General features: G+C 47.0%; 11 protein-coding genes across 11 annotated transcripts; 7 read left to right on the plus strand and 4 right to left on the minus strand.

Annotated features, from left to right (window-relative positions):
• Positions 1-665: 665 nt before the first annotated feature.
• LY89DRAFT_696674 (uncharacterized protein) lies at positions 666-1480 on the plus strand (the record flags this gene model as incomplete). The annotated part of the gene is made up of 2 exons (XM_018216848.1): positions 666-894; positions 945-1480. 2 exons carry the CDS (start codon positions 666-668, stop codon positions 1478-1480), a joined length of 765 nt encoding a protein of 254 aa, XP_018072675.1.
• Positions 1481-4157: 2677 nt separating this feature from the next.
• LY89DRAFT_684242 (uncharacterized protein) lies at positions 4158-5005 on the plus strand. The gene is made up of 2 exons (XM_018214842.1): positions 4158-4668; positions 4897-5005. Exons 1-2 carry the CDS (start codon positions 4491-4493, stop codon positions 4956-4958), a joined length of 240 nt encoding a protein of 79 aa, XP_018072676.1. The 5' UTR covers positions 4158-4490; the 3' UTR covers positions 4959-5005.
• Positions 5006-5148: 143 nt separating this feature from the next.
• On the plus strand, positions 5149-8185 carry LY89DRAFT_45730 (DUF1212-domain-containing protein). Its single transcript, XM_018207650.1, has 2 exons — positions 5149-7071; positions 7121-8185. The coding sequence occupies exons 1-2, from the start codon at positions 5412-5414 to the stop codon at positions 8038-8040; spliced, it is 2580 nt and encodes an 859-aa protein (XP_018072677.1). The 5' UTR covers positions 5149-5411; the 3' UTR covers positions 8041-8185.
• A 1130-nt stretch (positions 8186-9315) lies between these two features.
• Positions 9316-10203, plus strand: LY89DRAFT_781393 (uncharacterized protein; the record flags this gene model as incomplete). The annotated part of the gene is made up of 2 exons (XM_018222479.1): positions 9316-9575; positions 9630-10203. The coding sequence occupies 2 exons, from the start codon at positions 9316-9318 to the stop codon at positions 9847-9849; spliced, it is 480 nt and encodes a 159-aa protein (XP_018072678.1). The 3' UTR covers positions 9850-10203.
• On the minus strand, positions 10174-10921 carry LY89DRAFT_696676 (dynactin; the record flags this gene model as incomplete). Its single annotated transcript, XM_018216849.1, has 3 exons — positions 10174-10474; positions 10548-10780; positions 10883-10921. 3 exons carry the CDS (start codon positions 10919-10921, stop codon positions 10174-10176), a joined length of 573 nt encoding a protein of 190 aa, XP_018072679.1.
• A 411-nt stretch (positions 10922-11332) lies between these two features.
• LY89DRAFT_615017 (uncharacterized protein) lies at positions 11333-13194 on the minus strand (the record flags this gene model as incomplete). The annotated part of the gene is made up of 3 exons (XM_018210709.2): positions 12351-13194; positions 11858-12195; positions 11333-11809 (listed from the first exon to the last, which is right to left on the minus strand). The coding sequence occupies exons 1-3, from the start codon at positions 13045-13047 to the stop codon at positions 11333-11335; spliced, it is 1512 nt and encodes a 503-aa protein (XP_018072680.1). The 5' UTR covers positions 13048-13194.
• A 565-nt stretch (positions 13195-13759) lies between these two features.
• On the plus strand, positions 13760-15367 carry LY89DRAFT_733005 (UROD/MetE-like protein; the record flags this gene model as incomplete). The annotated part of the gene is made up of 4 exons (XM_018219750.1): positions 13760-13985; positions 14037-14447; positions 14502-14728; positions 15032-15367. 4 exons carry the CDS (start codon positions 13760-13762, stop codon positions 15365-15367), a joined length of 1200 nt encoding a protein of 399 aa, XP_018072681.1.
• Positions 15368-16597: 1230 nt separating this feature from the next.
• LY89DRAFT_45920 (Aldo/keto reductase) lies at positions 16598-17563 on the minus strand. Its single transcript, XM_018207671.1, has 2 exons — positions 17400-17563; positions 16598-17237 (listed from the first exon to the last, which is right to left on the minus strand). Exons 1-2 carry the CDS (start codon positions 17463-17465, stop codon positions 16668-16670), a joined length of 636 nt encoding a protein of 211 aa, XP_018072682.1. The 5' UTR covers positions 17466-17563; the 3' UTR covers positions 16598-16667.
• Positions 17378-18144, minus strand: LY89DRAFT_45909 (Aldo/keto reductase). The gene is made up of 2 exons (XM_018207670.1): positions 17673-18144; positions 17378-17623 (listed from the first exon to the last, which is right to left on the minus strand). The coding sequence occupies exons 1-2, from the start codon at positions 18021-18023 to the stop codon at positions 17564-17566; spliced, it is 411 nt and encodes a 136-aa protein (XP_018072683.1). The 5' UTR covers positions 18024-18144; the 3' UTR covers positions 17378-17563.
• A 3981-nt stretch (positions 18145-22125) lies between these two features.
• Positions 22126-24068, plus strand: LY89DRAFT_696679 (laccase from botrytis Aclada At 1.67 A resolution; the record flags this gene model as incomplete). Its single annotated transcript, XM_018216850.1, has 5 exons — positions 22126-22332; positions 22383-22679; positions 22734-22872; positions 22926-23977; positions 24030-24068. The coding sequence occupies 5 exons, from the start codon at positions 22126-22128 to the stop codon at positions 24066-24068; spliced, it is 1734 nt and encodes a 577-aa protein (XP_018072684.1).
• A 1356-nt stretch (positions 24069-25424) lies between these two features.
• LY89DRAFT_696680 (putative syntaxin-like protein psy1) lies at positions 25425-26500 on the plus strand (the record flags this gene model as incomplete). The annotated part of the gene is made up of 3 exons (XM_018216851.1): positions 25425-25497; positions 25585-26105; positions 26156-26500. The coding sequence occupies 3 exons, from the start codon at positions 25425-25427 to the stop codon at positions 26498-26500; spliced, it is 939 nt and encodes a 312-aa protein (XP_018072685.1).
• Between the last annotated feature and the right edge of the window lie 110 nt (positions 26501-26610).

A 26610-nucleotide genomic window follows, 5' to 3' on the forward strand; every position in this document is an offset into this window, starting at 1 on the left:
TTCCAACTCCAGATATTGAAATTGGCACTATTTGCTGCACTAATCTTGATACTTAAAAGCCAAGACATTGGAGACTTCATTCCAATCGGAGAGCATATCTGTGACATTTGGTGGTTTGATATTTTTCAATAGATGTATGTATCAAGAGAGCTTGTTAAACATTACCTGCTCCTCCATGGTCTTCAGGGCCCAGACATGGCGATATTACATAGTTGCATTATACGTGAAAGTTCTGCAGCAGGTTTCCAAATCAAGACAACATTCCAGTTAGAGACAATTCGAAACTAAACTCTTTTGGTAAATTTTCTGGCGATTTCAAAAAAGTGAATTTTGGTGTTAGCTTAGCTTAGCTCAGGACTCCATTTTCTGCCCCAGTTCCTTATCGTTATCGCACGAACCACCGACAACAACCAACAACGCTCACCGCCTCCGGATTCAGCATGGCTCAATCGCTGCTGCCCAGAGCTTACAAGCTCGGCGAGCTCCTCGATACTCTCGAAGAACTAGATTTCGAACTCGAAGAAGATTACGACCCCGAAGAACTCCGCGTTGACCTGCTACCAGCAATGAGCTATCAAGGCTATGAGACCCCCGGTGGAGGACAAGGCAACCCGCGCCAAGCTCCTCCTTCTCCATCGCAAGGCGCTCAACACACCAATGGTGGTATGAATGGAATGGGCATCGGAGGCATGGTTGGCTATCCAACTCCTGCAGGCCATCAATCCGATCTCAATTATGTCATGTCTATGGTCGAGGAGTTGTCTGCTGTCTTGCGCAAGAATGAGGAGCTTACGAACAATGTGGTCGAAAAGATGGGTAGGGTTCGCGAGAAGGCATCGAACTTGAACTTGAGCAACGATGAATTGATTGCTGTCGTGGCCTCCGAGCTCAATGGTACGCGTTCCCAAATCCAATCGCGTGCAGATCGATCTAACACTCTACAGAGGACTCGAAGAACCTTGAGAAGGAGAATTCCGACCTTCGCAAGGCCCTCGAGAAGTCCGAGTACGATTCCAAGGAGAACTTCCAGCTTGCCGTCCACGGAGCCAACATCCTACTCGACATCACCGAGAAGATGCATCGATTCAAGGAGCAGCACGAGTCGGATACCCTTGCTTGGCACAAGAACTACCGCAAGCAATTGGCCGCTGAGCGTGAGGAGAACCTCGACCTTCGCAACCAAATCAATGACATGCGTGCTGCTGCTTGCCGTGCTAATGAGCATCTCCGTCAAATGCGCCGCTTCGTCACCGACAACGACGAGTTGCACGAGCTCCGAGTCCAAAACCATCAATACCGCACCGAGCGCCGATTCTGGAAGCGTCTTGCTCTGCCCCTTATCCCCGACGATGATTCCGAGTGGTCTGACGACGACGACTTGATCGATCCCGAGGAGAAGAAGCGTCTCAATGCTCTCAAGGCTGAGAAGGAGCGCAAGGACACGGAGGATGGTGAGGGTGGCGAGGTTACTGCTGCTTAAGTTTGTGATCTCCTTCCGACTATTGTGCATTTCATGGCGTTTACAAAGCGGGACGATACCCAAGGCTTGATCAGGTAACATTACACTTGATTTCATGAATCAATGGGCGTAATACCAGGCATACAGACGATTGAGCATACGAGTAATGAAGAAAGGATTCTCGACATAATGATTTTCTCACATCTAATTCTTGACTTTATGATATCTGTATTGTGGTAAAGCTGGAAAGTTCCAGTGCTGCTGTCAACATTTAGTTCCATTGTGGATTTGACTTTTAGCATCATACCGAAGAATCTCAACGTTACGACGTATCATTGTTATTGTCTACCTGTACCGTTGCTTTCGTCGGTACCCATTCGTTGAGATAGCATAACTCCAACATCTTGACTTCCACCCCTTCGAGATCCCGAAGTCGAAACTTTAATGAAAGATCGTTCTGTTGGAGCAACTATTGGCAGAACCTGACTTTCAGCATTTTTCGTCTGAGCAGCAGATTGGTCCGCTATTCAGGTTCTATTTAATTTCAAAGTTGAAAGGAGTATAGTTTCTTCTTCATCTGAATATCAATAGTCAAAGAAAAGATTCCAAGTTTCAGTGATCTAATGAGCTTTGAAGTTGAGCTTTTTAGGATCTTTCTTAGGGGAATGATCAAGTTTGACTCTTTTCACCTTTCTGAGGTGAATGGCAACAAAATACTGCTTAGCAACGAATATCTCCTTGATAATGAAACTTCATTGCGCAATTATGCAGCCATCCGCAACAGACCTTCTCAGCCGTAGCAAACGTCTTTAATGAAGACAAAGCAGGAAACAAGATCCAGGCACTGTATTACAGAATGACGCCCACGATCCCACTCCTTAAGGTTGAAACCCATATTTGCGTGTGTCAGTTGTCATCTCGTAATTTCGGACGGCTGGAAGGTTGATATAGGCAAGTTTAAGCGAATAGTGAGTCTCACTGTCTGCAAAATTCCACAGATCAAGGATCCAGTTCTGAGAAGTGGATTGTATTGGGATCGAGATTTGAATGTATCATAAACAGCAAACATTTCGTCCCAATCTGTCCCTTGCCTTTCTGAAGCTTCATAACATAAATCGATTTTGGTGAAGATACTTGCGTGTCCCGAGGCTAATTTCTTTTCCCTGCTCTTGCTTGTCGGAGGTAATGGACGTTCGGTCACTAATTAAACTCTGGAACCTAGATGTACAAGACAGAGGTAAGTGTAGCCAACATGACTGGCATTAACATTCGAAGCCTGTTATATATTATAAAGGTAGGAATTTAAGCTTGAGTTCGGCTATGGGTAGGTGGAGCAGCTTTGAGACGGCAGGACATCTGAAGAGGACCGAGTTGCATGTGGATTGTGATGTTCTCGAGTAGTTACAATACAAAGTTCGTTCCATTCCCCGATTCAAGAGTATCTTGAGGGTGGGTGAGGGAGAAGGGATTGAATGGCCCTTGAAGAACAAAGTTCCACCATGCGCATGCCATGTTTCAAGAATAGGCGGTGAATAAACTAGCCATACACCGCGACTCAAGCTTAGAAGAAGAGTAGAAGACAAGGTTTTCCATGTTTATGGAGTTCTGATTATGGCGGAAAGCGAAAGAGGGAGCCTTTAGAGTGAGATGGAGCACAATGAGCAAGTTTCTTAGCCTCGGATCAGACATCTACCGAGTATCTAAGAACCATTGTTACTCATATCAGATGGCTCTAATAACAACCATCAGATGAAAACTTTATCTGCTGGATCGATAAATAGTTCAAACAAGCTTTGAAGGACATGCTGATCTGGAACGCTTTGCCGAGTGGTAGATTGAAACGACTTCGAGCAAGAAGCGGCACTTCTCGTTCGGCACTTGCACGGTACATATGGTACAGTATCAATTGGGATGCTTGCTTCACACAAGGAGAATGTGAAAGTGGAGCGGAACTTGAGGATATCAGAACTCGCTCAGGATTCGCCTCTGTTCATGATGATTCGGGTTTGGTCCGCCTCTTCGTCGTGTCTTGTCGGTTGGTTGCGAGTCTCTCACCGTCAATGGAGCGAGCAAGACTACGTGATTATCTCCTGCTGGTACCTCTAGACTTCTTACGACAAAGTGAGCTGCAACGAGAAATGCTGCTATTTTGAGATTCAAAACATTTCGGTCCCAGACTGTTGACCCCCAACTTTTTGATGGATCTCGACACACAGAAAGGAAACAGGTCCGAGAAAAGCTTGCTTCGATGTTCATTTAACCTCGACGGAAAATACTGTGAGACAAAGTCAGGCTGCACGTTATGATGTTCCCAAGCTCTCGGGCGCCAAGATAACGGACAAGCCAGATCGACACAAGGGTTCAGTGACATGAGGTCTGTTTGTCCTTGTCTCTGATGCTGGAAAGGAGACTTTCGTATTTCGGCCAACCTTCCTTTCCCAAGTTCCACGTGGCACTGGAAGATCTGACGATAGTTACTTTTCCCGTCAGGAACAAGGTACGACGGATGAGAAGGCTGTGTGCGCACGAACGCCACATCTGTCATGCTTTGAGAAGGAAAAAAAGCTTGAGCTTCATGTTGTTCTGTGGCCGCTGGGATGACACCGAGAAATGGACCGACAGATGGTTCCAGACTCCGGAGGATTTGATAGATAGCAAGAGAGCATGGACGCGGACTGAAGGTGGATACTTAACAGTCAAGACTTTTGTGGGTATTTTGTTCGAAAGTTTTGGACGCGTGGGATGATATGGCATATGGTTGGGATGAGTCTGCTTGGAGTTTGGTTGCACTGCACGTTGAAGGCTTGAGAAAAAGGTACCGGAAGGCTCAAAAGGGCTTGGCGTGCAAAGTCGGATTTTCTTCAAACTCGCCTCTCTTCTCAACAACACACTACGACTCGACATTCCACACCGCAAAATCTCCGAGCAAGTTTTTCTCTTCTCCCATGTGAAGACGCAAACTCATTGCGACCACCACAGTCGTCTGCTGTACGCTGATACTGAGCCGTGATCCTCGTCCGGCCAGTCCGTCATGCTTAATGATATCGTTCTATTTGTAGTTTCGACTCGACACACCCTTGGTGGCACCTGGGCGGATGTTCACGGGTCAAAGCTGTGGAGCCTCGCTGATGCGACGGCGTTACGAGGCCAGCATCGTGAGATTGCTTTGTCCAACATGTTTGGCTGCTGCCCAACTCTGTCTTTTAATTGTGGGTGCTATAATCGATATCCGGTTTGGAACGGTGGGACCTCTCTCTATAGCCCCCTTTCCCAAAGAGCCATTGCTCGACAGACTTCCAGCACGCATACTCATCAGCACCGCGCGAAACATTTTTAGTGTTGAAGCTCCATCTTTCTGTTGCTCCCTCTTGTTTCTACCCTCCCAGAAACATGTCTGGACTCTCTTCTGCACGAAGCTTACTTGATTGAGTGGACAGACCCGTTCGGTAGTTTAGGCTGTTATCACTGTGCTGAGCTGGAGATTGGTCGTGATTATTGACAAGCAAGCTCGTGCTTTTGCTGGAGAGTCATGAACTAGGATTGAGCTTCGGGTCCAGAGGGTAGCGGCTTCCCTTTTACATGCCATTTCATCATATGTAAGAGAGCGCTTGCTCCGGACCTCTCATTCTTCGAGGGCAAGTGTACCAGTCACTCCCAACTACTCAATTCTTTCAACTTTTCAATCATCATCATCACAAATCACTCTTTGCATTCTCTAGTATTCTTTTAATTTCTGCCACACGAATATTCGAGAGAGGAACGGCTTGGTAAAGGCTTTCCCGAACCCTTTCTACCGTGGCGATTGAAGACCCTTCAACCTGCAGGGCTGCCACGCTAATTTACCCCTCCATGCAGACGCCTCAGCCTTCACTGAATCCTTGCAAACATTGTATATAGGTTTGGACGAGAATTCCACCTCGATTGAGGGCGGCCAAATTACCGCAGTTTTATCATGTCGAGCGGCGAGTACATGACCGCAAGTGAGGATGGTCACAACAAAGGTTATCTTGAGCGTTCGTCAGAGGAACCAAGTGCCGACTCCAGTGCAACGCCCAGCAGACCGTCAAGTTCGGGAGGTAATGCACCGCATAAGAAGAGCAGAGTGCGCTTCAACAGTACGAGCGAAGCAAACGATACTACGAACCAGAAATCCAGCTTTCCATTGCGAGACCGAGACCATGCTTCACCTCTTCACGTCACAATACCAAAGCAAACGAGGATATCACCGGCCCACTCGAGAGCTGGCAGCATATCGAATGTCTTCAGGAGACCAACGCCAGAGAAAGAGAAGGATAATCCATTCGCCGACCCCATACAGAATCCAGCATTCAAGCCCAGGCCAAGTCTGCTAAGGAACAATTCATCAGGTCTCATGAACGAGACAAGCGACGTAGATGATTACAATGAGAAGACATTCTCCGCTCTCGCGGCACAAGAACGTGCCCAGCGAATAGCTTCACTTGTAGGTAGTCACTCAGCACCTGGTTCAAGAAGGACCAGCTTGGATGAAATAGACGAGGAATATTCTCCACCGCCATCTATGGGACCAGATGGTCTTCCTGTGAGGATTGATGATGTTCCTCTCATGGATATGGACAGTAGAAGGACTTACGATGGAGCTGTATTGGACACCGACGAGGATGACGACGTCGAGCAAGGAAATGGCAAAGGACTCAACAAAAAGGGAGAAGCACACAAACTCGTCCGAGCACACTCCAGAAGGTATCCCTCGGAATCTTTGACAATGCCAGCAGGTCCGGCATCCGGCCTTGTCTCAGGCCAGGTCACTCCAGAAAAGCAACGTCGTGAGGACTATGTACCCAGGCCTCCGCAGTACAGAGGAGGCATTCTTTCATCTCTATTGAAGCTCTACAACCAACCACAAGGGGTGCAGTCGCGAAGAGGAAGTGATGCTTCGACTGAGAGTCCTTCTCGCACTGGAACCAACACTGCCTCATTAGTATCTTCAGGAAGGACAACTCCAAAATCTAAAGGGCCCAAATGGTACAATCACAAAACCCATTCACAGGATACCCTGGCTGGACTTATTGAGGCTTCTGCCATCCTCGGTGCCCAAGGAGGTGTCAGAACACCAAAAAAGCCCACTCGACCTGGACCCGGTAAGCGAACACAGAGCGGACGACTCATTGATGCTGCTATGAACAGAATGAGCAGACCTAGACTTGAGGACGAGATTCGCATCACGATACATATTGCAGAGACTCTGAGCCGGCAGAAATATCTATTGAAACTGTGTCGAGCGCTCATGAGCTATGGTGCCCCTACCCATCGGCTCGAGGAGTACATGAAAATGAGTGCTCGCGTTCTTGAAATCGATGGCCAATTTCTATACATTCCAGGATGCATGATCATCTCCTTCGATGATGTGACGACTCACACTACTGAAGTCAAAATCGTGAGAGCCAATCAAGGAGTTGACTTGGGCAGATTGAAGGATGTCCATGAGGTCTACAAGGAGGTGACCCATGACATGATTGGAGTCGAAGAGGCCACCCAAAGGCTCGATTCCATCATCAAGACGAAGCCGAAACACAATCCATGGCTTCTTGTCTTTGTTTATGGATTGGCTAGTGCTACAGTTGGTCCATTTGGTAAGTGCACACTGTTGTCGATCTGTTGTTGAAGCTGACATGGTGGTAGCTTTCGAAGCTCGCCTCATCGACTTACCAATCGCTTTCCTCCTTGGGTGTTTGCTTGGCTTCTTGCAATTGATCGTTGCTCCGAAGTCTGAACTCTACAACAACGTTTTCGAGATCTCTGCAGCTGTTTTAACATCCTTTCTGGCTCGAGCTTTTGGTTCCATTCGAGGTGGCGACGTCTTTTGCTTCTCTGCACTCGCACAGTCGTCAATCGCGCTTATCCTGCCTGGTTATCTGGTGCTCTGCGGATCTCTGGAGCTCCAGTCAAAGAATTTGGTTGCCGGTTCGGTCCGCATGGTTTACGCTATCATTTATGCCCTATTCCTTGGCTATGGAATCACCATCGGCACAGCCATCTATGGGCTTATGGATTCAAATGCTACAAGTTCGACGAGCTGCTCGGCGCCCCTTGGCGAATACTATAAGTGGTTATTTGTCCCAGCCTTCACATTATGCTTGTGCGTCATCAATCAAGCAAAATGGAAGCAAACCCCTGTTATGCTGTTAATCTCATTCGCCGGCTACATCGTCAACTTCTTCACTTCCAAGAGGTTTCCTTCCTCGGCTCAACTATCAAATACGTTTGGAGCTCTTACTGTGGGTGTATTAGGAAACTTATACTCCCGTGTGGGACGTGGTGTCGCTGCAGCAGCTCTCATACCTGCAATCTTCGTTCAAGTTCCATCTGGACTCGCAGCTGGTGGTTCATTGCTGGCGGGCATCAGCAGTGCGGATCAGATTACCAACACGACAACATATGCAAACGGGACTGCAAAGATCAACGGAACAAGTACGGTACGTACAGGCGGTGACGGCTTAGGAGGCCATGTCAATGGCTCGCAAAATCTTACAATGGGAAAAAGTCTATTGAACAATTCCATGGTTTGTTCTCTTGCTCAGGGCATTCCTTTTTCACTATAGTTTGTGACATTCTCTACCATCTACCCTTTATTTACATCCCTTTCACTAGACGACTTGGAGGATTTGCTTTGGGACTTTGGAGCACTTGCTAACATTTTCGAATGCAGGTCAGTACTACTTCGGGTGGCGATCTCAACACTGTCGTCTTCAACGTTGGCTTTAGCATGATTCAAGTCGCCATTGGTATAACAGTTGGATTGTTTCTTAGCGCCCTCATTGTATACCCTTTCGGAAAGAGAAGAAGTGGATTGTTCAGCTTTTAAAGAGTGTTTGGTGTATTATTTCAGGTTATGATCGGTTTACAGAACGGTGCTGTACTATCTTTAGACGGGGGCATTGAGGATTGTTGGCAAAGCAAGCGATGGAGTTTTGGTTATGACGAAGCTTTGATTAGAACGTTAGATGGACACGGTGCATTTGGATTATGGCGTTCATTGATACAACTTGGTTTCAAGATGATAGACAATGCTCCACAGCAGACATAATAGATCGAGAGACTTCCTCATGGAAGTCTCCACAGCGAGAAATTTCCTCCTATTCACTTACTCTTGAGAGCCACTAGCTGGCAAACGTTCCTTCTTCGCTAAGCACATACCTACGTAGGTAACTATTCAGATGGTGCAAGGCTGAGCTAGGCTAATTCCGCCAAAGGGTCTTATAGATTAAAATAAGCAATTTTTGTTCATACCAACATCCAGTGAAGGCGACCATCAGGCTCGGTGGTTAAGATCAAACCTGGTTTGGCAGCGGGAAAGGGCGACGAGAATAACCAGGCTTGGTTTGATAGGGAGCAACCGCTACACGACTGCGCTTGCTCCTGAAGTTTTTGTTTTTCAGTTCTATTTTTTATATCAATGTTTTTTTTGTTTTTTTTGTGCTCGCTATCTTATCCTAAGCACACAATGAGCAAAGTTGTTTTCACTTTCTAAGTCACGAAATTCAGCAACCATTCACTTCCTGTTACACAAACTGCGATTTGCAACAATTCTCATCCATCGACTACCATGTTTGATCTTCTTTAAAGCTCAAGTCACACGGTAAGCCATACGAGCAACCAGCAAAGCTGAGGAATTCCGACTTGTCGTTTGTCTCAGCCTCTCACTTCCCTTTTGGGGAGTGGTTGCAGCAAGCCATGTCTTAGATATCAGTCCACCTGTTTTGCTTATTCATGTGACGACGCGTTTTGCCTTCCCCGCCTTTCGTGTTTTGTTACTCGCTCTTTTTTTTTCTGTTCAAACTTCTGTCTCAGCTCCACGAACACGAGTAAACAACAAAATGCCTCTAGCCCACGTCTCCCTCCCGGTAACCTCGCTCCCAGCCTCAACAGCGTTCTATCTCTCGGCCCTCAACCCACTCGGCTACGACGTCTTCATGAATCTCGAACGCGCCGTGGGGATGACAGTCAAGTACGACGGCCCTGATTTCTGGCTCCATCAATGTCCCGAGATGAAAGACGGAGAGAAAGGGAATGGTATGCATGTTGCGTTTAAAGGCAGCAGTAAGAGGGTTGTTAGGGAGTTTTATGAGGCTGCTCTGTGAGGTTATATCCTTTGATTTTGGAAGATTTTGTTGGACTGATAGGATTATAGGAAAGTAGGAGGAAAAGATAATGGTCCTCCAGGCGAGAGAACGCAGTATACGAAAGGGTACTATGCGGCGTATGTGCTGGATCTGGATGGGAATAATGTCGAGTGTGTTTATTATCAGCCGTGGTGGTTGAGTGCGTTGCAGGTTGCGCCGAGTGTAGTTGGGGTGGTGGTTGTTGCTGGAGTTGCTTGGTGGGGTGGGAGAGCGGGGTGGGGATTGTGATTTGGATCTTTAGGTAGAGGAATTGAGGAAGGGGCTTTTTGAAGTCAGGGTTTTGTTGAAAAGGAGAAATGATTACGGACTATTGACTTACTGGTGATGTCCTTGAGCGAGAGGTTGTCTAGCTAAGCCCCCTCAAGCTAGAAGTTGATAACCAGAAAGGAAGACATATTATCATCATATAAAGGAACACATGTTAACATGAATGTGCATAACGGGGTATCATTGCGCCTGCTGTGTCCATATCTCCTCAATGTTTCCATGCTGTCTTCGAATGACAAGCACATTCAAGGCCAAGCTGGGTATCATCCTGTGCCATCTCCAAATTCAGTGGTTGCCCACCGCCCTATAAACCTCCCTCAAGTCCATCCCATCCACCTCTCCCTCCGCGATCTCACCCACAACTCTCCCCGGCCGGCCAGCCACGATCGAAAAGCTAGGTATAACCATGTTGGGCGGTACGACCGTCCCATCTAGAATCCTAACATAGTCCTTAATAATAGCGAACTTGCCGACTACGCAGTTTGCGCCGATGTTGACGTGGCTACCGATGAGTGCTGCTTCGACAATGGAGCCCGGGCCAATGAAGACATGGTCTGTAATCTTCAAGGGATAGTGGGAGAATTGCCTGTTTGTCCAAGTTAGCTTTGTGGTTCTCCATCCCCATATCCTCTTGCCAAGATGGGCTAGGAGAAACATACCCCTTATACAATTTCCCAGGCGGTCTCAACTCACATCCTCGACTGAAGAAACAGTACCTCCCAATGGCAACCGCAACGGGGTTCCCTTGCTTCTCGCCTGCAGTACTGGTAGGATATGTTCGCAGCAGATCTCCACGAATGATGACTTCGGCCTGGATCACCGTCTTTCCGCCGAGAATGATGTTCGTTGTGCCGATGATCTGGGAACGTCGAGAGACTTTGTTTCCTGTATCCTGAGAGGGGGGGTTAGTTGATGGGCTGAATGGAAGCAGAGGACGAAAAGAAGGCGTGTTTGTTTGAGAGGAAGAGGAAGAGTAACGAATGATAGTACTTACGGTCTCAATGTACTCGCCTTTCACGGACTTTTTCGACATCGTGTCTACATATTAAGTTGGTCTGGTTGTTGCGATGTCTTGATATTAATGGCTTTGGCAGAATCTAGGCGGTGTACACGATCGTGATATGATTGGTTATTGGTATCGCAAGCGTGAAGCTAAATTCACACTCAGTTTGGATAAATAACTCTGATAGCTGGCGATATTTTCCATTTCGTGAATCATTTAAACAATTTCAATGACCCAGGAATCGTGGAACATGCAGGTAACTATTTCTACTCAATTTTACATTTCTAATCGCACACAGTCATCATACATTAATCCATCAATCCTATCCCATATTGTACAGCGAATACGAGGACACTGGAAGCTTCATCGTTCCATTAAAACTCCATCTAATTAGGGCTCCCTGACTTTTCGGTCGTCAGCACTGTTTCTAAGTACTATTCATCAGACGGACAATAAAGAGTTATCACCAGTGTCCGATTCCGGCCCAATAACCGCAAGATCTCTGACGAATACACCCTCTTTCTCGACCTTCCATTCTCCGTTCATACGCTGAACATACTGTACCGCCATGTTCCACGCATCTTTATCAGCAGCATCGCCGGATTCGAACTCTCTGAGGTACTTGTAACTGCCGATGGGAGGCGCGTTGAAAAGTTGTTCCATCAGGTAAGAGTAGGCTGTGTTCCTCTCCGACCATAGATCAGTTGCTTCAACTTGAGCCATCCGGATCGGATCTTGAAGAATCTGATTGCGGGGTACGAATTGGGTGTAAAGGCGATCTAGTCTTGGAAGGAACTTGACGAGATCTCTGAAATGTTTTGCGAAGGGGAAAATCCCAATATATGAGAAATCTCGGACCGTTGGGCTTATCAAGGCTTTCTGATTGTCGAAGTCGGCACCAACAAGATCTGAAAGAATCTGATATAGTGTTAAAGAAATGGCATACTATAGAGGACGCTTTCTTACCGATGGAGGACTTCTCATCCACCATTCGTAAGAAGCGTAAGCACGGATTGATGAGCCTTCGTTGAGAAGGAGTTTAGACCAAGGACGGCCTTGCAGGAGGGTAGAGCGTTCTGCACGTGCTGGGAAAGCAATCTCTTCAGCCTCTGCGTTGTTCGGATTGTCCGGCCATATTGATCCACCAATATTCCTCGGTGCTTGACCAGCAGGAGGACCGAAATTGCCAGTATCATTAGCTTCTCTGATCTGGGACTCTAGAAGTTTCTGAGCTCGGATGAAATTATCTTCAGTCTTGAGTTGACTTGTTGGTGACGGCTTAGATTGCTTCAACTGAAGATACTCTGTATAGTGGGAACTCAAGTTAGCAAAGTTGCTGATTGAGTAGACTGAGCAAGTTTTGTGAACAGCGAGATACACAAACACTAAGGATGAGTCTGCAACTGCAGATCCTTTGGTATGAAACGAAGGATGGAATGTCAAGAAAATCGAAACTTACGGCAAGGAGTACGAAACTGCCACGATTGCCCAAGAATCATGAAGCAAGCAGCAAGTGCACCCAAGACTTCTGGAGGAGCAGCAACGAGCAGTTCCAGAGGATCAAGGATATCAAATATTGATATCCAAAAGGATGAGAATCGATCGAGTGGATTTTGTCCAATGCTAGAGACGTTTGCGTCTTGCACTATTAGTGTGAAACTTTCAGTTATGGTGTGGAGAGAGTTTTGGATAGCAAAAGCAAGGAAAGGCTTGATTTGGTTCTCCAATGCTGCCGGCCGATGGTCTTTTGGCTCCGGGACAATGAATCGTGCATGTTTAAACAAGATTGGAAATGCAATCTGCCTCCAAAGACTTGAGACGCAGGATACGGCTTTCAGATCGGCAATGCTGGCTTGGGTGATATCAAGACGAGGCTCGTCAAAGAGATCTGCAGATATAGACTTTGTATCCAAATGTCCCAGAATTTGTGATAGGAGCTCGTTTGGTATCGTGCATATAGATCCTGGTGTCGGAGCTGCGTCATCCTGTGAGACGAGTGCTTGCATACCCCCCTTTAATGTACTTTGTTCAACCATCGTACCACTGATAATAACATCTGCATCGAGTGACGTTGAAGCTCCCTCAGCCATGATTGCTCTCTTCGTGTCTTGTCTTATTCGATCTCGAACTGCTTTCGTCCAAGGTCTGTCGTACATACCAAAGAATCAACATTACACATTCGTTTGTAGGGTAGAAACGGAACTAATACAACTCACCTGCTGTAGCAAGTTGAAGCCAATTGCGGAGCAATCTTCTACTGAAGAGAAGATAATTTGGGGATTGCTTCATGTGCTTCAGACTTGTTGTATCAAAGGTCGTTTTGCTAATGGTGCACGGACGAATACCCACAGCGGGGTAGATCGGCTAGGCCTGACATGGCTTAGACCCGGAGCATCGGCGTTTTGCTCCCTCGCTCCTTCCCTCAGTCTCAGTTTTCCGTTTGACTGAAGTCAGGTTGAGATCCTCTTAGGCAAGACTGCAAGCTTGCAAGACTGCCTGAAAAGTGCCATAAATGTTGGTTCTCAATCGACCAAAAGTCAGCATGACTGTGCATAACACGTCTTTTGGAGCGCCACAGATGGGCAGTCTTCTGCGTCATTTCCAACATGCTCGGCGCTCCGAGCAAGGTTTAGTCCGAGTCGTTGCATTTGTATGGAGAGAGCTTGACTCGGGAGTCAAAACTGTCCCTTATCCCTCTCTCATTGGTGCCCGAAGGATTTGCAGGTCACTTGATACCCCTGGGAGGCGTAGCTGCACCTGAGCAGCGCCCACTTATGAATGGCGGGGTAGGTTTTATGGGACCGAGAAGGCATTTCTCCATTGTCTTCTCCATCCTTCGCTGATCTCAAGTCGATTTTCACAGCAGCTATGTCGTCCAAGTTGCATCAACGTCCTCCTTTTCGAGCTGAGCATTTGGGCTCTCTGCTTAGACCTGAGAAGCTGTTGACAGAACGCCATGCTCTAGATGCGAAGAAAGGAGACCAGAAGAAGCTAGCTGAAGTCGAAGACAGCTCCATCAATGATATCGTCAAAGAGCAATTAGATCTTGGATACCATGCCATCTCCGACGGGGAATACAGGAGGCTTATGTTCTGTAAGTTGTCTCGCAACCGCCGTGAGAAACACAGACTGATCAACCGTACAGTGGGGACCTTCTTCCCTAGCCTCGATGGCTTTGAAGAAGTGACCGATTTCGACGTCGACATCTTCCGAATGTATGTCCCGAGTATTGCACCTTTCGCAGAGAGTGGCCACAAATTCGGAGAGACTATTCTTTGCACCGGCAAGATAAAACACGTCGGCAGTACCTACGTTGATCAGTGGAATTACTTGAAGAACTTGCTGCCCAAGGACAAGCAACAAGAAGCGAAACTTACCCTGGCGGCTCCCGATTGGTACCACCTTCGTTACAAGACCGGAAGAGCTTATCCAAAGGATGTGTATCCTTCTGATGCAGAGTACTTTGCGGATATCGCAAAGGCATACCGTGCAGAGCTCAAGATTCTTTATGATAACGGACTTCGAAATGTCCAAATTGACGACCCCAATCTAGCTTGTATGTATTCGAATATTGCTCTAGTGCTGGCGACAATGGCTAACCCTGAGGTAGTTTTCTGTTCCGAGAAAATGTTAGCAGGTTTCAAGAAGGACGGCGAGGATTCAGATGCCCTATTCGACGCTTACATAAAGCTATACAATGACTGCCTTTCGGAGCGACCCTCAGACATGCATGTAGGCGTCCATCTCTGCCGTGGAAACTTCGTCGGCGGGAGACACTTCTCAGAAGGAGGTTATGATGCCATTGCGACCAAGTTGTTTCGAAACCTTAATGTCGATGTGAGTGTATATTCCAATTTCAAACGTATTGGACTCCAACCCCCTTTGGTTTGCCAGCGTGACCTCACCTCGACAACCCCTCTATCTTCTTTTATGGGGGCAAGCCCCCAAACGCCCAGCCTCGCTGCGCTCGATATATAAGAGAAAGACAGAAAGAAGGGTTTTGAATAGTTTCATCTCGAGCGCAGCGAGGCTGGGCGTTTGGGCGCTTGCCCCCATAAAAGATGGGAAGGGTTGTGGGTGACGCTACGCTAGCTAGGTAGAAATCCCAATTGGAAACGTATCTAACTGAATTTCGCTAAGACTTACTTCCTCGAATACGACACTCCGAGAGCTGGCGGATTCGAGCCTCTGAAGGAACTGCCAAAGGGCAAGAACGTGATTCTCGGTCTCGTCACCAGCAAGTTTGCAAAAATGGAGGATATCGAGGAGATGAAGAAGAAGGTTCATCAAGCCGCAGACTTGATCAGTCAAGGGACTGGCGAGACCAAGGAAGAGGCATTGAATAGGTTGGGTGTCAGTCCTCAGTGCGGATTCGCTAGTCTTAGTGATGGAAATAACATGGACCACGATGCGATGATCTCGAAGTTGAAGTTGGTTAGGAAGTTGGCAGATGAGATTTGGCCTGGTCAGCCATAAGATGGCGATGAGAAATCAGCCAGGTTGCTGAAGGGTATAACAAAAGTTGTGAAGCATTGAACATCAACTGTTCAAGCATCGCGAGGAAGGTGTAATTAAATCGAAAAGCATCTACTTACATGTGGCACGAAATGTGGTGTGATTTTCATCCTTGGATTCAGAGTCGCTAGTCGGGTACTCAATGGTCGGCTGTTATTCGGATAGATTAAGGCCGAGTGTCACTCGAGGGTATTTCTAAGTTGGAACATTCTTAGGCAGTCTCCGAATATTCTATTCGAGTAATCGGAAAGTGGCAAAAAAGAAGGGGAAGGGAGCTAGAAGGTTACTTTTATACTACAGCTCGGCTGCAGTCAGTAATTTGAACTTTGTTCATCGGCAAGGACGACCCTGCCCAAATAAACAAAGTTGCTCTTGCCTGAAACGAATACTTTCCTCCTGATAAGTTGTGTCCTGGAAAGCGGTTGACCGTTCGAAAGGCGTCGAAGGGTTGACAACGTATGATTATTGTTGAAGAATCTTTTCATCTGTCTTTCAAATCTCAGAATAAAGACATACTTCTTAAGACCTTTCGATCGTTTCGGAGAGGAATTCTTATTTTGAAGTCACGACTTTGAGGACTCGAATGTTACTCAAATCCCTTCCAAACTTTCAGAGCACTCGACTGGCAAGATCTGACCAGAGTCGACGCTGATATTTTACTGCTTCACGAATATACTGTATCAACGATATTAACTGTTTCGTGCTGAAGAGTGTCATTCGTAGCCTAAATTCAGGTAGGAAGTGAGTGTTGGAGAGGAGAGGACGAGTCGTTGATATTTGACATTCAATGACCAATTTTTCTTGCTTCAAAGAATCTGTCAAGAATGGGAAAGTGTTCGGTACGTGAACCATTCGGTTCGCAGTCTACAACTTCCTTCAGGGGCTCGCTAAATTAGCTTGGATCGCGGAGGTTGGTTGCAATGACCCAGGAATTATGGGACATTTCCGAAGAGTGCAGATTCTAGGATTTAGAATAGCGTAAAGGATTTCTCTCAATTTGAGGTTCAGTTTTGATTAGTGTAGCAACTTGTCTTCATTCGGTTCAACTCGCGAGTTTGTGAAGCAGGAGGGATTTCCGAACTTCAAAACGACGAATGATGAACTTTATCCTGCTAAACGCCATGTCAACATAAGTTAAAGTTGGCAGATTGGCAGCATTGCTGACGTGGACAAAGGTGTCAATAGCGAGGTGGACATTGATAAGGCTCGGCTCTTTGTCTACATTGGGTAATCTCCTAGTTTCGGTACTAGAAGCACCTATCTATGGTCTACCGAAGAGTGCCTTTCTGGTATCATAAGTATACTTCAGGTCCAAGTGCCAGTAGTTTGGTGTATCTGGCTGAGAAATCTTCCATGCCTTGTCGAGCGCTTGGAGAACCTCCTCCGGTAAAAGACCTTTCTGACAATCCTTGATATTCTCCTCGAGTTGTTGCATGCTACTCACGCCAATAATGACCCCATCATCGCCGTCTTTGACGTTCAAAGCGGAGTGGTTGACAACCCACCTAAGTGCCGTCTCCACCATTGTCAGGCCATGTTTCTCGACTACCGGCTCAATGATCTTCAAGGCCTCGAATGTCGAGTCCTTGAAGTACCGCTTGCGGTACATTTCGCCCATCCTTCCAACTGCATCGGAGTATCTGCCCTCGGCTGGGATATCCTTGCTATGATATTTTCCGCTGAAAAATCCTCCGGCTAATGGATTGTAGATCACAACGGAGAGGCCATAGCGCTTGCATGCGGGGATGAGCTCGTGCTCCAAGGATCGCGTAATTACGTTATACATTCCTTGATATATGGTGGGCCGTACCCAGTTATTGTATTTGCAGTGCTACAGGCAAATCAGTATACAATTTTGACAGAGGTTTGGAAGCATAGGAGCTCATATTCGAGGAGTTGAAGCACCTCTTCTTGATGAGTAGCTCCCGATTATGATCCCGAAGATCTCGGCTCCTGGAATAAAGAAGAAAAGGCAGAGTAGAAATTGACGTACCATCACAACCTCCGCAACTTCAAACGCTGTGAAGTTTGAGAGTCCTGCAGCGGTGTTAGTATCCATCTTTTGGTACGAGAGTCATGGCCATACCAAGCTGGACAAATTTTCCCCTGCAGATGAGATCAGCACGTGTTTCGCCAAGAAATGTTTTAAATCGGAACTCACTGTTTGTGGAGCTTATCAACGGCCTCCAAAGTTTCAGTGAAAGGAATCGAACGATCCTAGGATTGTACATTAGTCATGTCCCCATGTAACGGCCAATATCCATACCGGAGCGTGAAGATAGAAAATGTCAACACAATCAGTGCCAAGCTCTTTCAGACTCGTGTTAAGCTGTTCAGTGATAACTTCGGCGGCATGAGTTCCAGCCTTGTGGGGGTATGATTTCGTTGCAAGCGCGAGTCCTCTGTCTTTCCATTTTGCGTCTCGAGTCCAGGCCTCTTGCGTGCCACCAACATATGATCGAGCTGTATCAACTTCATTGTATCCAGCAGCTTGAAAGTGATCAAGCATCTTGTTGTACTCATCCATGGAAGTAATGCGAGCGCCACTACCTGCATCTTTTCCAAAGGTCATGAGTCCCAGGATGACTCGTGGTTGCTTAAACATAGTGAGAGGCATGATGACGATTGATGGCTGACACACAAAACGTCAATGTTTTAAAGTGTGGAATCTGAGATGTAGAAATTTTTTGGAGTTTTGATCACGAAGATGGCGGGGTACTTTGGAAAAGCAAAAGTGGAAAGAGGTCAATGATGGCGTCAGTGTTCGGATTTAAGCTAAAGCCGAAAAATGAAGCTTAGGATCCAAAGCCGAAAAGCTGTTGTCAATTGCAAAAGTCTTGGCAGATTAAGTATTAGCTAACTTAGCTTCTTACCAATGCCGTCGAAATCGGTATATAAGAAATACTATCTTCAAGTCCAGGATCGTGTTGAATAAGAACTCTTGAGAAGAAAACAGATTCTTCGAAGGGAATTCAGGTCATTCTTACACTGCTTTATGGCTCAGATCTTGGTCTATACTTAAGACTTAGTCCACTCATATGATCCCACACAATCTGAGCAACGTTATCTTATAGTCCAATCTGTGTGGAGCTTGTTGCTTGCAAAGAGTACGTTGATATGAATAAGAGAAAGTATACGTAGCGCCCACCATAGCACGACACTTGTCCCGAAGCAACAGAGTTTCCAAGCAACTATGAAACAACTTCTGAGTCACACTCCACCTCGTCTCGTGTACACATTTCGTGAATTTGCACCCTCTGACGCGTACAAGAAACTTAGTTGTTTTTCGTCTATGTTGTAGTGTGTCTTGCGCGAGCCGTCTAAGCTGTCCTCCAAAGGTATGTCCTTGGGCCCTTTGCTGTCTTCGTTGTCTTTAGTCGCATGGGTCATCTGTAGCAAAGTCTTCTATTAGTATGAACAATGAGGATGGTATAATAGGTGGCGGGCACAAAAGTACCATTACAAACAAGATTTTGTCTTCCTAATGAGGTTTTGCCCGTCCTCAACGCTCGTCTCGATATTGAGATGGCATTGTTACTTCTTCAAGCCTGACTAGGCTTCAGTGAGCTTCTTCAAGTCACACAGCACCGAGACAACTATCTTTATCATGTGTACGAGAGATAGAAAGAATGAGCAAATGAGGATTGAAGAGGTTGAGAGCGTGGACGCTGAATGTACTGATGAAAGAGACCGTGGTATTTCTGATAGCCTCTGGAGCGGAAGCGGTCTCTGCATGTCGAATATAATGGCAAATAGCGTTAGGTCTGACCCCAACCCATAATGTAGTCTTGAATATCTCTCTCGAAGTACAACTTTGGAGTGTCATCTCCGTAACATCTCCTGTGTTAAATCGAGTGTGATTCTTTGTCTGAATATCTTCCAACAAATCAAGTCAAGCAGCAGTGTTGTTGAACCGCACTAGTGGTCGCGAAGCCCCTTGATCCTATATTCGGAACACCTGAAGAGATTCCGATAACACAACTGCGTCTAATCTCTCCTGCAGGCTCGCCTTGGAAACCCATCGTTTGCTCGGTCCCGAGAAGTAAGATAGAGTTTGACGACACCCTCTTTCTTTGGAAATGCAGCATGAAAGGGGTATCCACTTCATCTCATCTCCGTTGATATCTTAAGTCCGCGTCACTATTCAATAGTATGCAATGCATCAACGGTCAATGTGATCCCACTCTGCAATGTATTGTCTTCCAAAAGCGCTTTGACAAGCTGTCACTGAATAGCATCTCGCCAATAATGATTATTTCCGTACAGAGCTTCCCTTTCTGTCAGTTCATGGAACAGTCTAGGATATGTAGCGTGGCTCGTGAATCACAGGACCTAAATCCAAGCGTCTGCACAGAAGCTCTGTGAGGACGACTTCCCTTGGCGGTGGCCGGGCCGCATTGCTAAGCCTTTTGCCCCGCTGACACATCCCATGTCATCTCGGTCCGCAGAATCAAGGTCTCCAAAGCTCAAACATCTTCTCCATCTTGTTATTTTGCTGTAGAATAGGTGGTCATGGCCGAAAGGGGTTTACTAGTTTCCGTTTCCTGACCGGAGACCGGAGACTAGGGCCACAGTCATGTTGCTTTGTTCAGCGTAAGAAACAGGTGGGGTCAAGACTTCGACCACAAAAGCTGTTAAAGAACAAATGAGGATTGAAAGTCCCTTGTGCACGCTGATTCATGACCTCCTATCAGATGACGGTGGTTAAGCTTGTTTTAGTCCACCCTTGCACTCCTCTGCATAGCTCCACTGAGAGGTTTTATGACGAGCAGGCTTTGGAACGGTTAAAACTCCCGGATAACCCTCTTGGGTCGCGATATCGAACAAGTCAGTGCAGTGCAGTAAGTGTAGAGCCAATACGAAGTAGAGCTGTGCCAAGTATAGGATCAATAGAAAGCTGCAGTAAGATACTGCGCCTTATCATTTGCTGATATGCAGACGGCCTTCGAATTCTACAAAGCGCCTTCTGATCGTGCTTGAAAGATGCCGAAATGTCCGAGGAGACATACGAACAATGAAGTTGTGTGATCGCGGAGATGGGTGGCTGCATCCGTTGAAGAGGCGCTCAAGGATTATCTCGACTCGACAGACATTGAAGGGCCACCAAGTGGCCCACGCTCATTAGCCCCTGGCGCCCTGCATGTTAAGCTCGCGTCTAAATGCTCAATGAAGAATTAGAAAATGTCATCCAAATGTACACACACTACCTTAAAGTTAAGTTTTAAAATGATCGCGAATGGAAATTGTACCGCTGCCAAGATTACCAAACTCGTTAGACGCTATTCGCGTAGCACACTGGCTTCTTGGCATTGTCCGGTCCGCATCCGTTTGTGGGGGAGTCGTCGTCAGCCTCCAAGAAACGTCAAAGAGAGCATAAGGCACAGACCTCGTTTCGGTTTTGGAAATCTCTGGGAATCTCACCCAATGTTCCGACCCTGATTCATGGGTCCATACCCATGGCCGCGGCGTGCAACCCGGATTAAGATGACTGCCATGTATGCCTCGTATTGCTTGTTCGTACTGCGAGCCACTCGGTCCTGCTGCTGCTGACTTCGCGAGCGCCTCTTTCATCCCATCTCATCCTTATGCTTATTCTCCGAAAACGTGCGGTGACCTACGCGTCCTTCCCGCAGCTACTGGGAGCGCCTACCTGCCGGCAATGTTATGAACATCTCCTTAACTCCTGAAGATGGGACGGACTCTTAATGCCGATGTTATGTTTCCCTATTCAATTAGTGAGCGGCCCCTCGTTCCTTGGTGCGCGTTAGTATTTGAATCTGTTCCTAGATCACCGTCACTGCCCGGCTCATAGCGATTGGGGAGGTGGGAAGTAGCAAGGAAAGACCCAGTGACCAATATCCACCGCAATGGGGTTTGAATAGATTGCCATCTTGCAAATTGCAACCCAGAGTTTGACTGTGAAAGATACGGAGAGGAACCTTTTGCCCAAAGAGTCATCGACGTCAAAACGACTCAGCAAATAAACAGTTTTGAGATCTGTGGGGTACGGCACGGGTTTGTGGCGCATGCTCCTCAATATCTGCAGGGCTTGGCGTCCCCACGCTCGGCCAATGACCGTGAATGAGTTCGAACGGAACATGAGTAATAATTTCACTAGCCGGAATGCAACTCTGCCATCTGCAGAAGCACGAGGTTGGTAGCACTTACCAGGTGTACCCCCATCCTTCCGTGGCCGAAAGAAGAATAGAACGTTGCGGGAGAACCAGGCCTAAATTAGCGATGCACGATCTATATCGGGGTGGAGACTTTGTTTTCCCGTTGCGGCCCAGTATTCGTACAGGGTATGGCCGAATTCAAGCTGACATCCCGAAGGGAGATCTTGTACGAACTGCTACGCTCGAACAAGATGGCGTCTAAAGAGTATTAGGAAGCAATCCGGCGGGCAACGATGTCTCGTGAGATCCACCATATCAAATTCAAGGTGAACCGCGGTCAGACTATTGAGTGTACGTATACACATGCAATGCAGCTTCAGAGCGCTTGCAGTGAGCATCGCTCGTGAGCTAGGGGTCCGCTAACTTGAGTTGCCAGCAGAAACGCGGAGTATATTGTCTCTTGCATGGATACAATCAGATGAAGATCCTCAGGGTTCTGGTTGATATATAAAGAACCATGATGCCATGTCCTTGAACTCCAGACGACACAGCTCATCTTGATAATTCACTCGTTTATAATTATCAACACTCTTTTGCTTCAATATGAAGTTCACATTCTCTACTGTGCTTGCAGCATCTTTATGTCGCTCTTTAGCATCGACGATTCCATTCACCGCTTCGACTTCGAACGGTCTTGCGACTCGCCAAACTACTTGTGATAATACAGCAACCTCTCGAAGCTGCTGGGGAGACTACTCCATCGACACGGATTGGTATACCGTCACTCCAGACACTGGAGTCACTAGAGAGGTATGAGAGACTTCTCAGACATGTTCTCAACACAACTAATTGCAATCTAGTTCTGGTTGTCAGCCGAGAACGTCACCGCCGCACCAGATGGTTATCAGCGTTACGTCTTGACATTCAACGGGACCGTACCAGGACCAGCAATCATTGCAGACTGGGGTGACAATCTGATTATCCACGTTACTAACAACCTTGAAGTCAATGGAACATCTATACATTGGCACGGAATTCGTCAATTGAACAACACTGAGTACGATGGTGTACCAGGTGTAACTCAATGTCCTATCGCTCCTGGGCAAACCTTCACGTACAAATTTCAAGCGACCCAATATGGCTCTACCTGGTATCATGTTAGTTTTTCTCTTGGAACCCTTATGACGAGTGCGCACTAACATGCTGTATAGTCTCATCTCACCCAGCAATATGGGGATGGACTCCTAGGACCCCTCATCATCAACGGTCCAGCGACTGCAGATTACGACGAGGATCTCGGAATGCTCTTCCTTTCTGACTGGAGTCATACTCCTGCCTCTGAACTGTGGGGTCAGTCAGATCTTTGCTGCTATTGAGGAAGAAAATGTACTAACTCTCAACAGATAGCGCTCGACAAGGAGCTCCCCCAGTCCTTGAAGGCGGTCTCATCAATGGAACTAATGTTTTCGATTGTACCGGATCAACTGATCCTCTGTGCGTTGGTGGAAGCAAGAAATTCGAAACCGTCTTCGAAACGGGAAAGAAGTACAGAATTAGGATCATTAACTCTGCCATCGAGGGACATTTTCAGTATTCCATTGACGGCCACAACTTGACTGTTATCGGCATGGACCTGGTCCCACTCGTCCCGTATACGACGGATTCCGTAGTCATAAGTATGGGTCAACGCTATGATCTCATCGTCGAGGCGAACGCAGCGACAAACGACTACTGGATGCGGGCTGGATGGATTTCAGCATGCTTGAACAACGATAACCCTGACAACATGACTGGTATTGTCAGATATGATTCTACCAGCACTGCTGATCCCACTACCACCAGTGATGTAACAATTGGATCTAACTGTGGTGATGAGCCGCTGGCTAGCCTTGTGCCATACCTTGCCATGAATGCCGGAAACTACACCGAGCTCGTTGAAGAGGATCTCTCCTTTACGTTCGGAAGTTACTTCACTTGGACAATCAACAGCTCTTCGCTTTACATGAACTGGAGTGACCCGACTATTATCAGGATTTTCAACAATGACACAATCTGGCCGACTGATTACAACGTCGTTCCTCTCACTGCCGCTACGGACGATGAGTGGGAGCTGTTTGTTATCCAAGACCTAAGCGGCATTGGATTGTACCACCCAATTCATATGCATGGCCATGACTTTTGGGTGGTATCGCAGGGGGTAGGCACATTCGACATTAGCGACATTAACCTTGTCAACCCCCCTCGCCGAGATGTTGCATCTCTCCCAGCTAATGGATACCTTGCCATTGCCTTCAAGAAAGACAACCCAGGAGCTTGGCTGTTGCATTGCCATATTGCTTGGCACGCGTCCCAGGGTTTGGCCATGGAATTTGTGGAGAGGGAATCAGAGATCGCTGTCAGTATGACCAACACGGCCATATCTCAAGACAATTGTGCCGCTTGGGTTTCATATGATGTAAGTCAGAAAACGGTCTAACTCTATGCTAAAATACTGACTGCAACAACAGGCCACCGCTACATGGCCCCAAGATGATTCTGGAATCTAAAATCTGTTTTGCTTCGAGTTTGGTTTAACGACCATCATGTCTGCAGGACTTGACTTCCTGCACCCAATTTCCTTTGTTTTTGCAATTTGAGCGGATCTTTGAAGATCGATGTTTCTTGATTTTGAAGAATGAGCATAGTATTGATGGGCTTACGGTTCTTGTATACTCAATGATGATGAGCTTGAAGGACCTTTTGTATGAGTACGAGAAGAATTACTAAATTCATAATGTTCAATGAAATAATCGACTCGAATATTTGCACCACACTCCAACGCTTGCAGGAGAAATTAATCGCATCAGTGAAATGACCGCCCTTCTATAGGCGGCGGCAGTTGAGGTTCGGTTCAATTATGACAGACATTACTGGGAGAGTGGTTCTAAAGACTCAGCGGAATTTACAAGATTGGCAGTACGTTGCTCGGCCTAACCAGAAGCATACTTGGATGATGATGTTATTCTTCGATGAGAGTCAAGAGGCAAATGCGGACGCCGCAAATCTTCGTGGGAATGCCAACAAAACAACATACCAAGAGACGAATCGCAGCAGAATCAGAAGGAGAAGCAGACGCTTGACTTGATTAAAAACTTGAAACCTATTATTTCTCAGCAGACTCATCACAATGCGTAAAGCTGATTGAGGTCGGCCGACGAGATTCAGAGTCCCAACAACATCGAGATGAAGCAGCTCATAGGGCGGTCTATACTTATAGCCTTTTGAATTCTTGTTGTATGGACATACGCAGGGAAATGGTCTTCACTTCATGTGATCACCTGATCAGAATGATGTGCCAATCATGCAGGCATTCACGCCCCTTCCCCACGTCCATTGCGGCGACGTTTCGAGTTCGACGTCATCTTTGGATGTTGCTGAGCTTGAGTATGGCCATTTGTCGTCGCGATGGTCGTAATGCGAACTCTCGGCCCTCGCGTTTTCGCATCTCGAAGATACTGGATAGAGGCAATGGTCGTGGCGGAGCTGAGAATCGTGTTCTGTCGGCGTGAAATGGGTGAACTGTCCGATTAGACATCATCCGGCCGTTTGCTTAATTAAGGGAGCCCTAGCTTCGTCCCATATCTCATTTCATCAACAAACCTTTTCGCTTTCACCTTTTCCGTTGTAAAGGACGTAGCGGCCGTTACAAATTTCTCCTCCGGGTGAAGTACATTGATTACTGTGCTCACGGCTTATTATTTCCAACTTCCGCCGATCCCATAACCACTTTCCTCATCCATCTCGCTTTGCTGTCAGTCATCTTCGCGCCGAACGTTCCTCAACGTCATTTGAAAGAACCACTTCACTTGACTCCATAACAACCATCTCCAGAACATTGATCTAGTATCAATTGCGCGCACATCATGTCCTACACACAGTATGATCAATATGGTGGAAATCCATACAATAACGGACCGAGTGCGGAAGCAGGCCAGGGTGTTTGTCTCTCCATTCCATGTAATTGTTTTCGCATTAATGGAACATACAACTAATCATCACGTCTCCTCTCATAGACTCATCTAGGAGCGCAAGACCTTCAGCATGAGATGTCCGCTACGTCGAACTACTCGAATCCCGGCCCCTCCGCTTCCACCAACATCCTCTCACAACAAGACTTCCTATCGCGTGTCGACTTCGCGAAGGGTGAGATCCGAACACTGACGTCCAATATCCAAGAAATCGCGTCTCTGCACCAGCGAGCCTTGTCTTCACCCGATAGCAGTTCTTCCGCCCAGCTCGAGAATCTCGTTACGCAAACGCAGCTCAAGAATACCCAGATTCGCGACCAGATCAAGTATCTAGAGTTAGATGCTTTGAAGACTCAGGATAGCACGAAGAGCGTGAAGGCTAGACAGGCGAAGCAATTGAAAGGCGAATTCGAGAAGAGTCTGAAGGAGTATCAACAAGAGGAAGTCAATTACAGACAAAGATACCGGGACCAAATCGCGAGACAATACCGAATCGTCAACCCCGAGGCTACAGAGGCCGAGGTACAGGAGGCGTCAGAGTTGGATTGGGGCTCCGAAGGTGTTTTCCAGACTGCTGTAAGCATACCAAGTTCCAGCTTACGCACATTTTACTAATAATCTTGCAGCTCAAGAGTAACAGATCTGGCCAAGCTTCCTCTGTACTCGGTGCCGTTCGCGCGCGTCACAATGAACTCCAACGTATCGAGGCTACTCTCACAGAATTGGCAGCTATGTTCGCAGACATGGCCCAAATCGTCGAAGCCCAAGACCCAGTTGTCGAGCACACGGAACAGAACGCAATCAAGACCGCAGAGGATGTTGACAAAGGAAACACCGAGATTGACAAGGCGAACGAGCATGCCAGACGCCGAAACAGACTAAAGTGGTACTGCTTGTTGGTCGTTGTTCTCATTATCTTGGCTATCGCTCTCGGTGTTGGATTGGGCATTGGATTGACGAAGTCGAAGTAGAGCGGGGTCTCGTGTATAGTGGCATTTTCGTTACTTGGCGTTCCGAGTCCTTAACATATAATAATTCACCAACGATCAGGCTAGAGTAGCTAGCTTGGTCACTTGTAATG

The sequence above is a fragment of the Mollisia scopiformis genome (genome assembly GCF_001500285.1).
Source record: "Mollisia scopiformis unplaced genomic scaffold LY89scaffold_10, whole genome shotgun sequence".
Taxonomy (NCBI): domain Eukaryota; kingdom Fungi; phylum Ascomycota; class Leotiomycetes; order Helotiales; family Mollisiaceae; genus Mollisia; species Mollisia scopiformis.

Bases quoted from the DNA above. Each gene is read 5' to 3' on its own strand.
- LY89DRAFT_45730 (XM_018207650.1), top strand. From the start codon at position 5,412: ATGTCGAGCGGCGAGTACATGACCGCAAGTGAGGATGGTCACAACAAA. The intron at 7,072-7,120 runs GTAAGTGCACAC...ACATGGTGGTAG, and splicing joins TGCTACAGTTGGTCCATTTG to CTTTCGAAGCTCGCCTCATC.
- LY89DRAFT_45909 (XM_018207670.1), bottom strand. From the start codon at position 18,023: ATGCCTCTCACTATGTTTAAGCAACCACGAGTCATCCTGGGACTCATG. The intron at 17,624-17,672 runs GTATGGATATTG...GTACAATCCTAG, and splicing joins TTTTCTATCTTCACGCTCCG to GATCGTTCGATTCCTTTCAC.
- LY89DRAFT_684242 (XM_018214842.1), top strand. From the start codon at position 4,491: ATGCTTAATGATATCGTTCTATTTGTAGTTTCGACTCGACACACCCTT. The intron at 4,669-4,896 runs GTGGGTGCTATA...TTGAGTGGACAG, and splicing joins CCCAACTCTGTCTTTTAATT to ACCCGTTCGGTAGTTTAGGC.
- LY89DRAFT_45920 (XM_018207671.1), bottom strand. From the start codon at position 17,465: ATGGATACTAACACCGCTGCAGGACTCTCAAACTTCACAGCGTTTGAA. The intron at 17,238-17,399 runs GTACGTCAATTT...ATTTGCCTGTAG, and splicing joins AAGTTGCGGAGGTTGTGATG to CACTGCAAATACAATAACTG.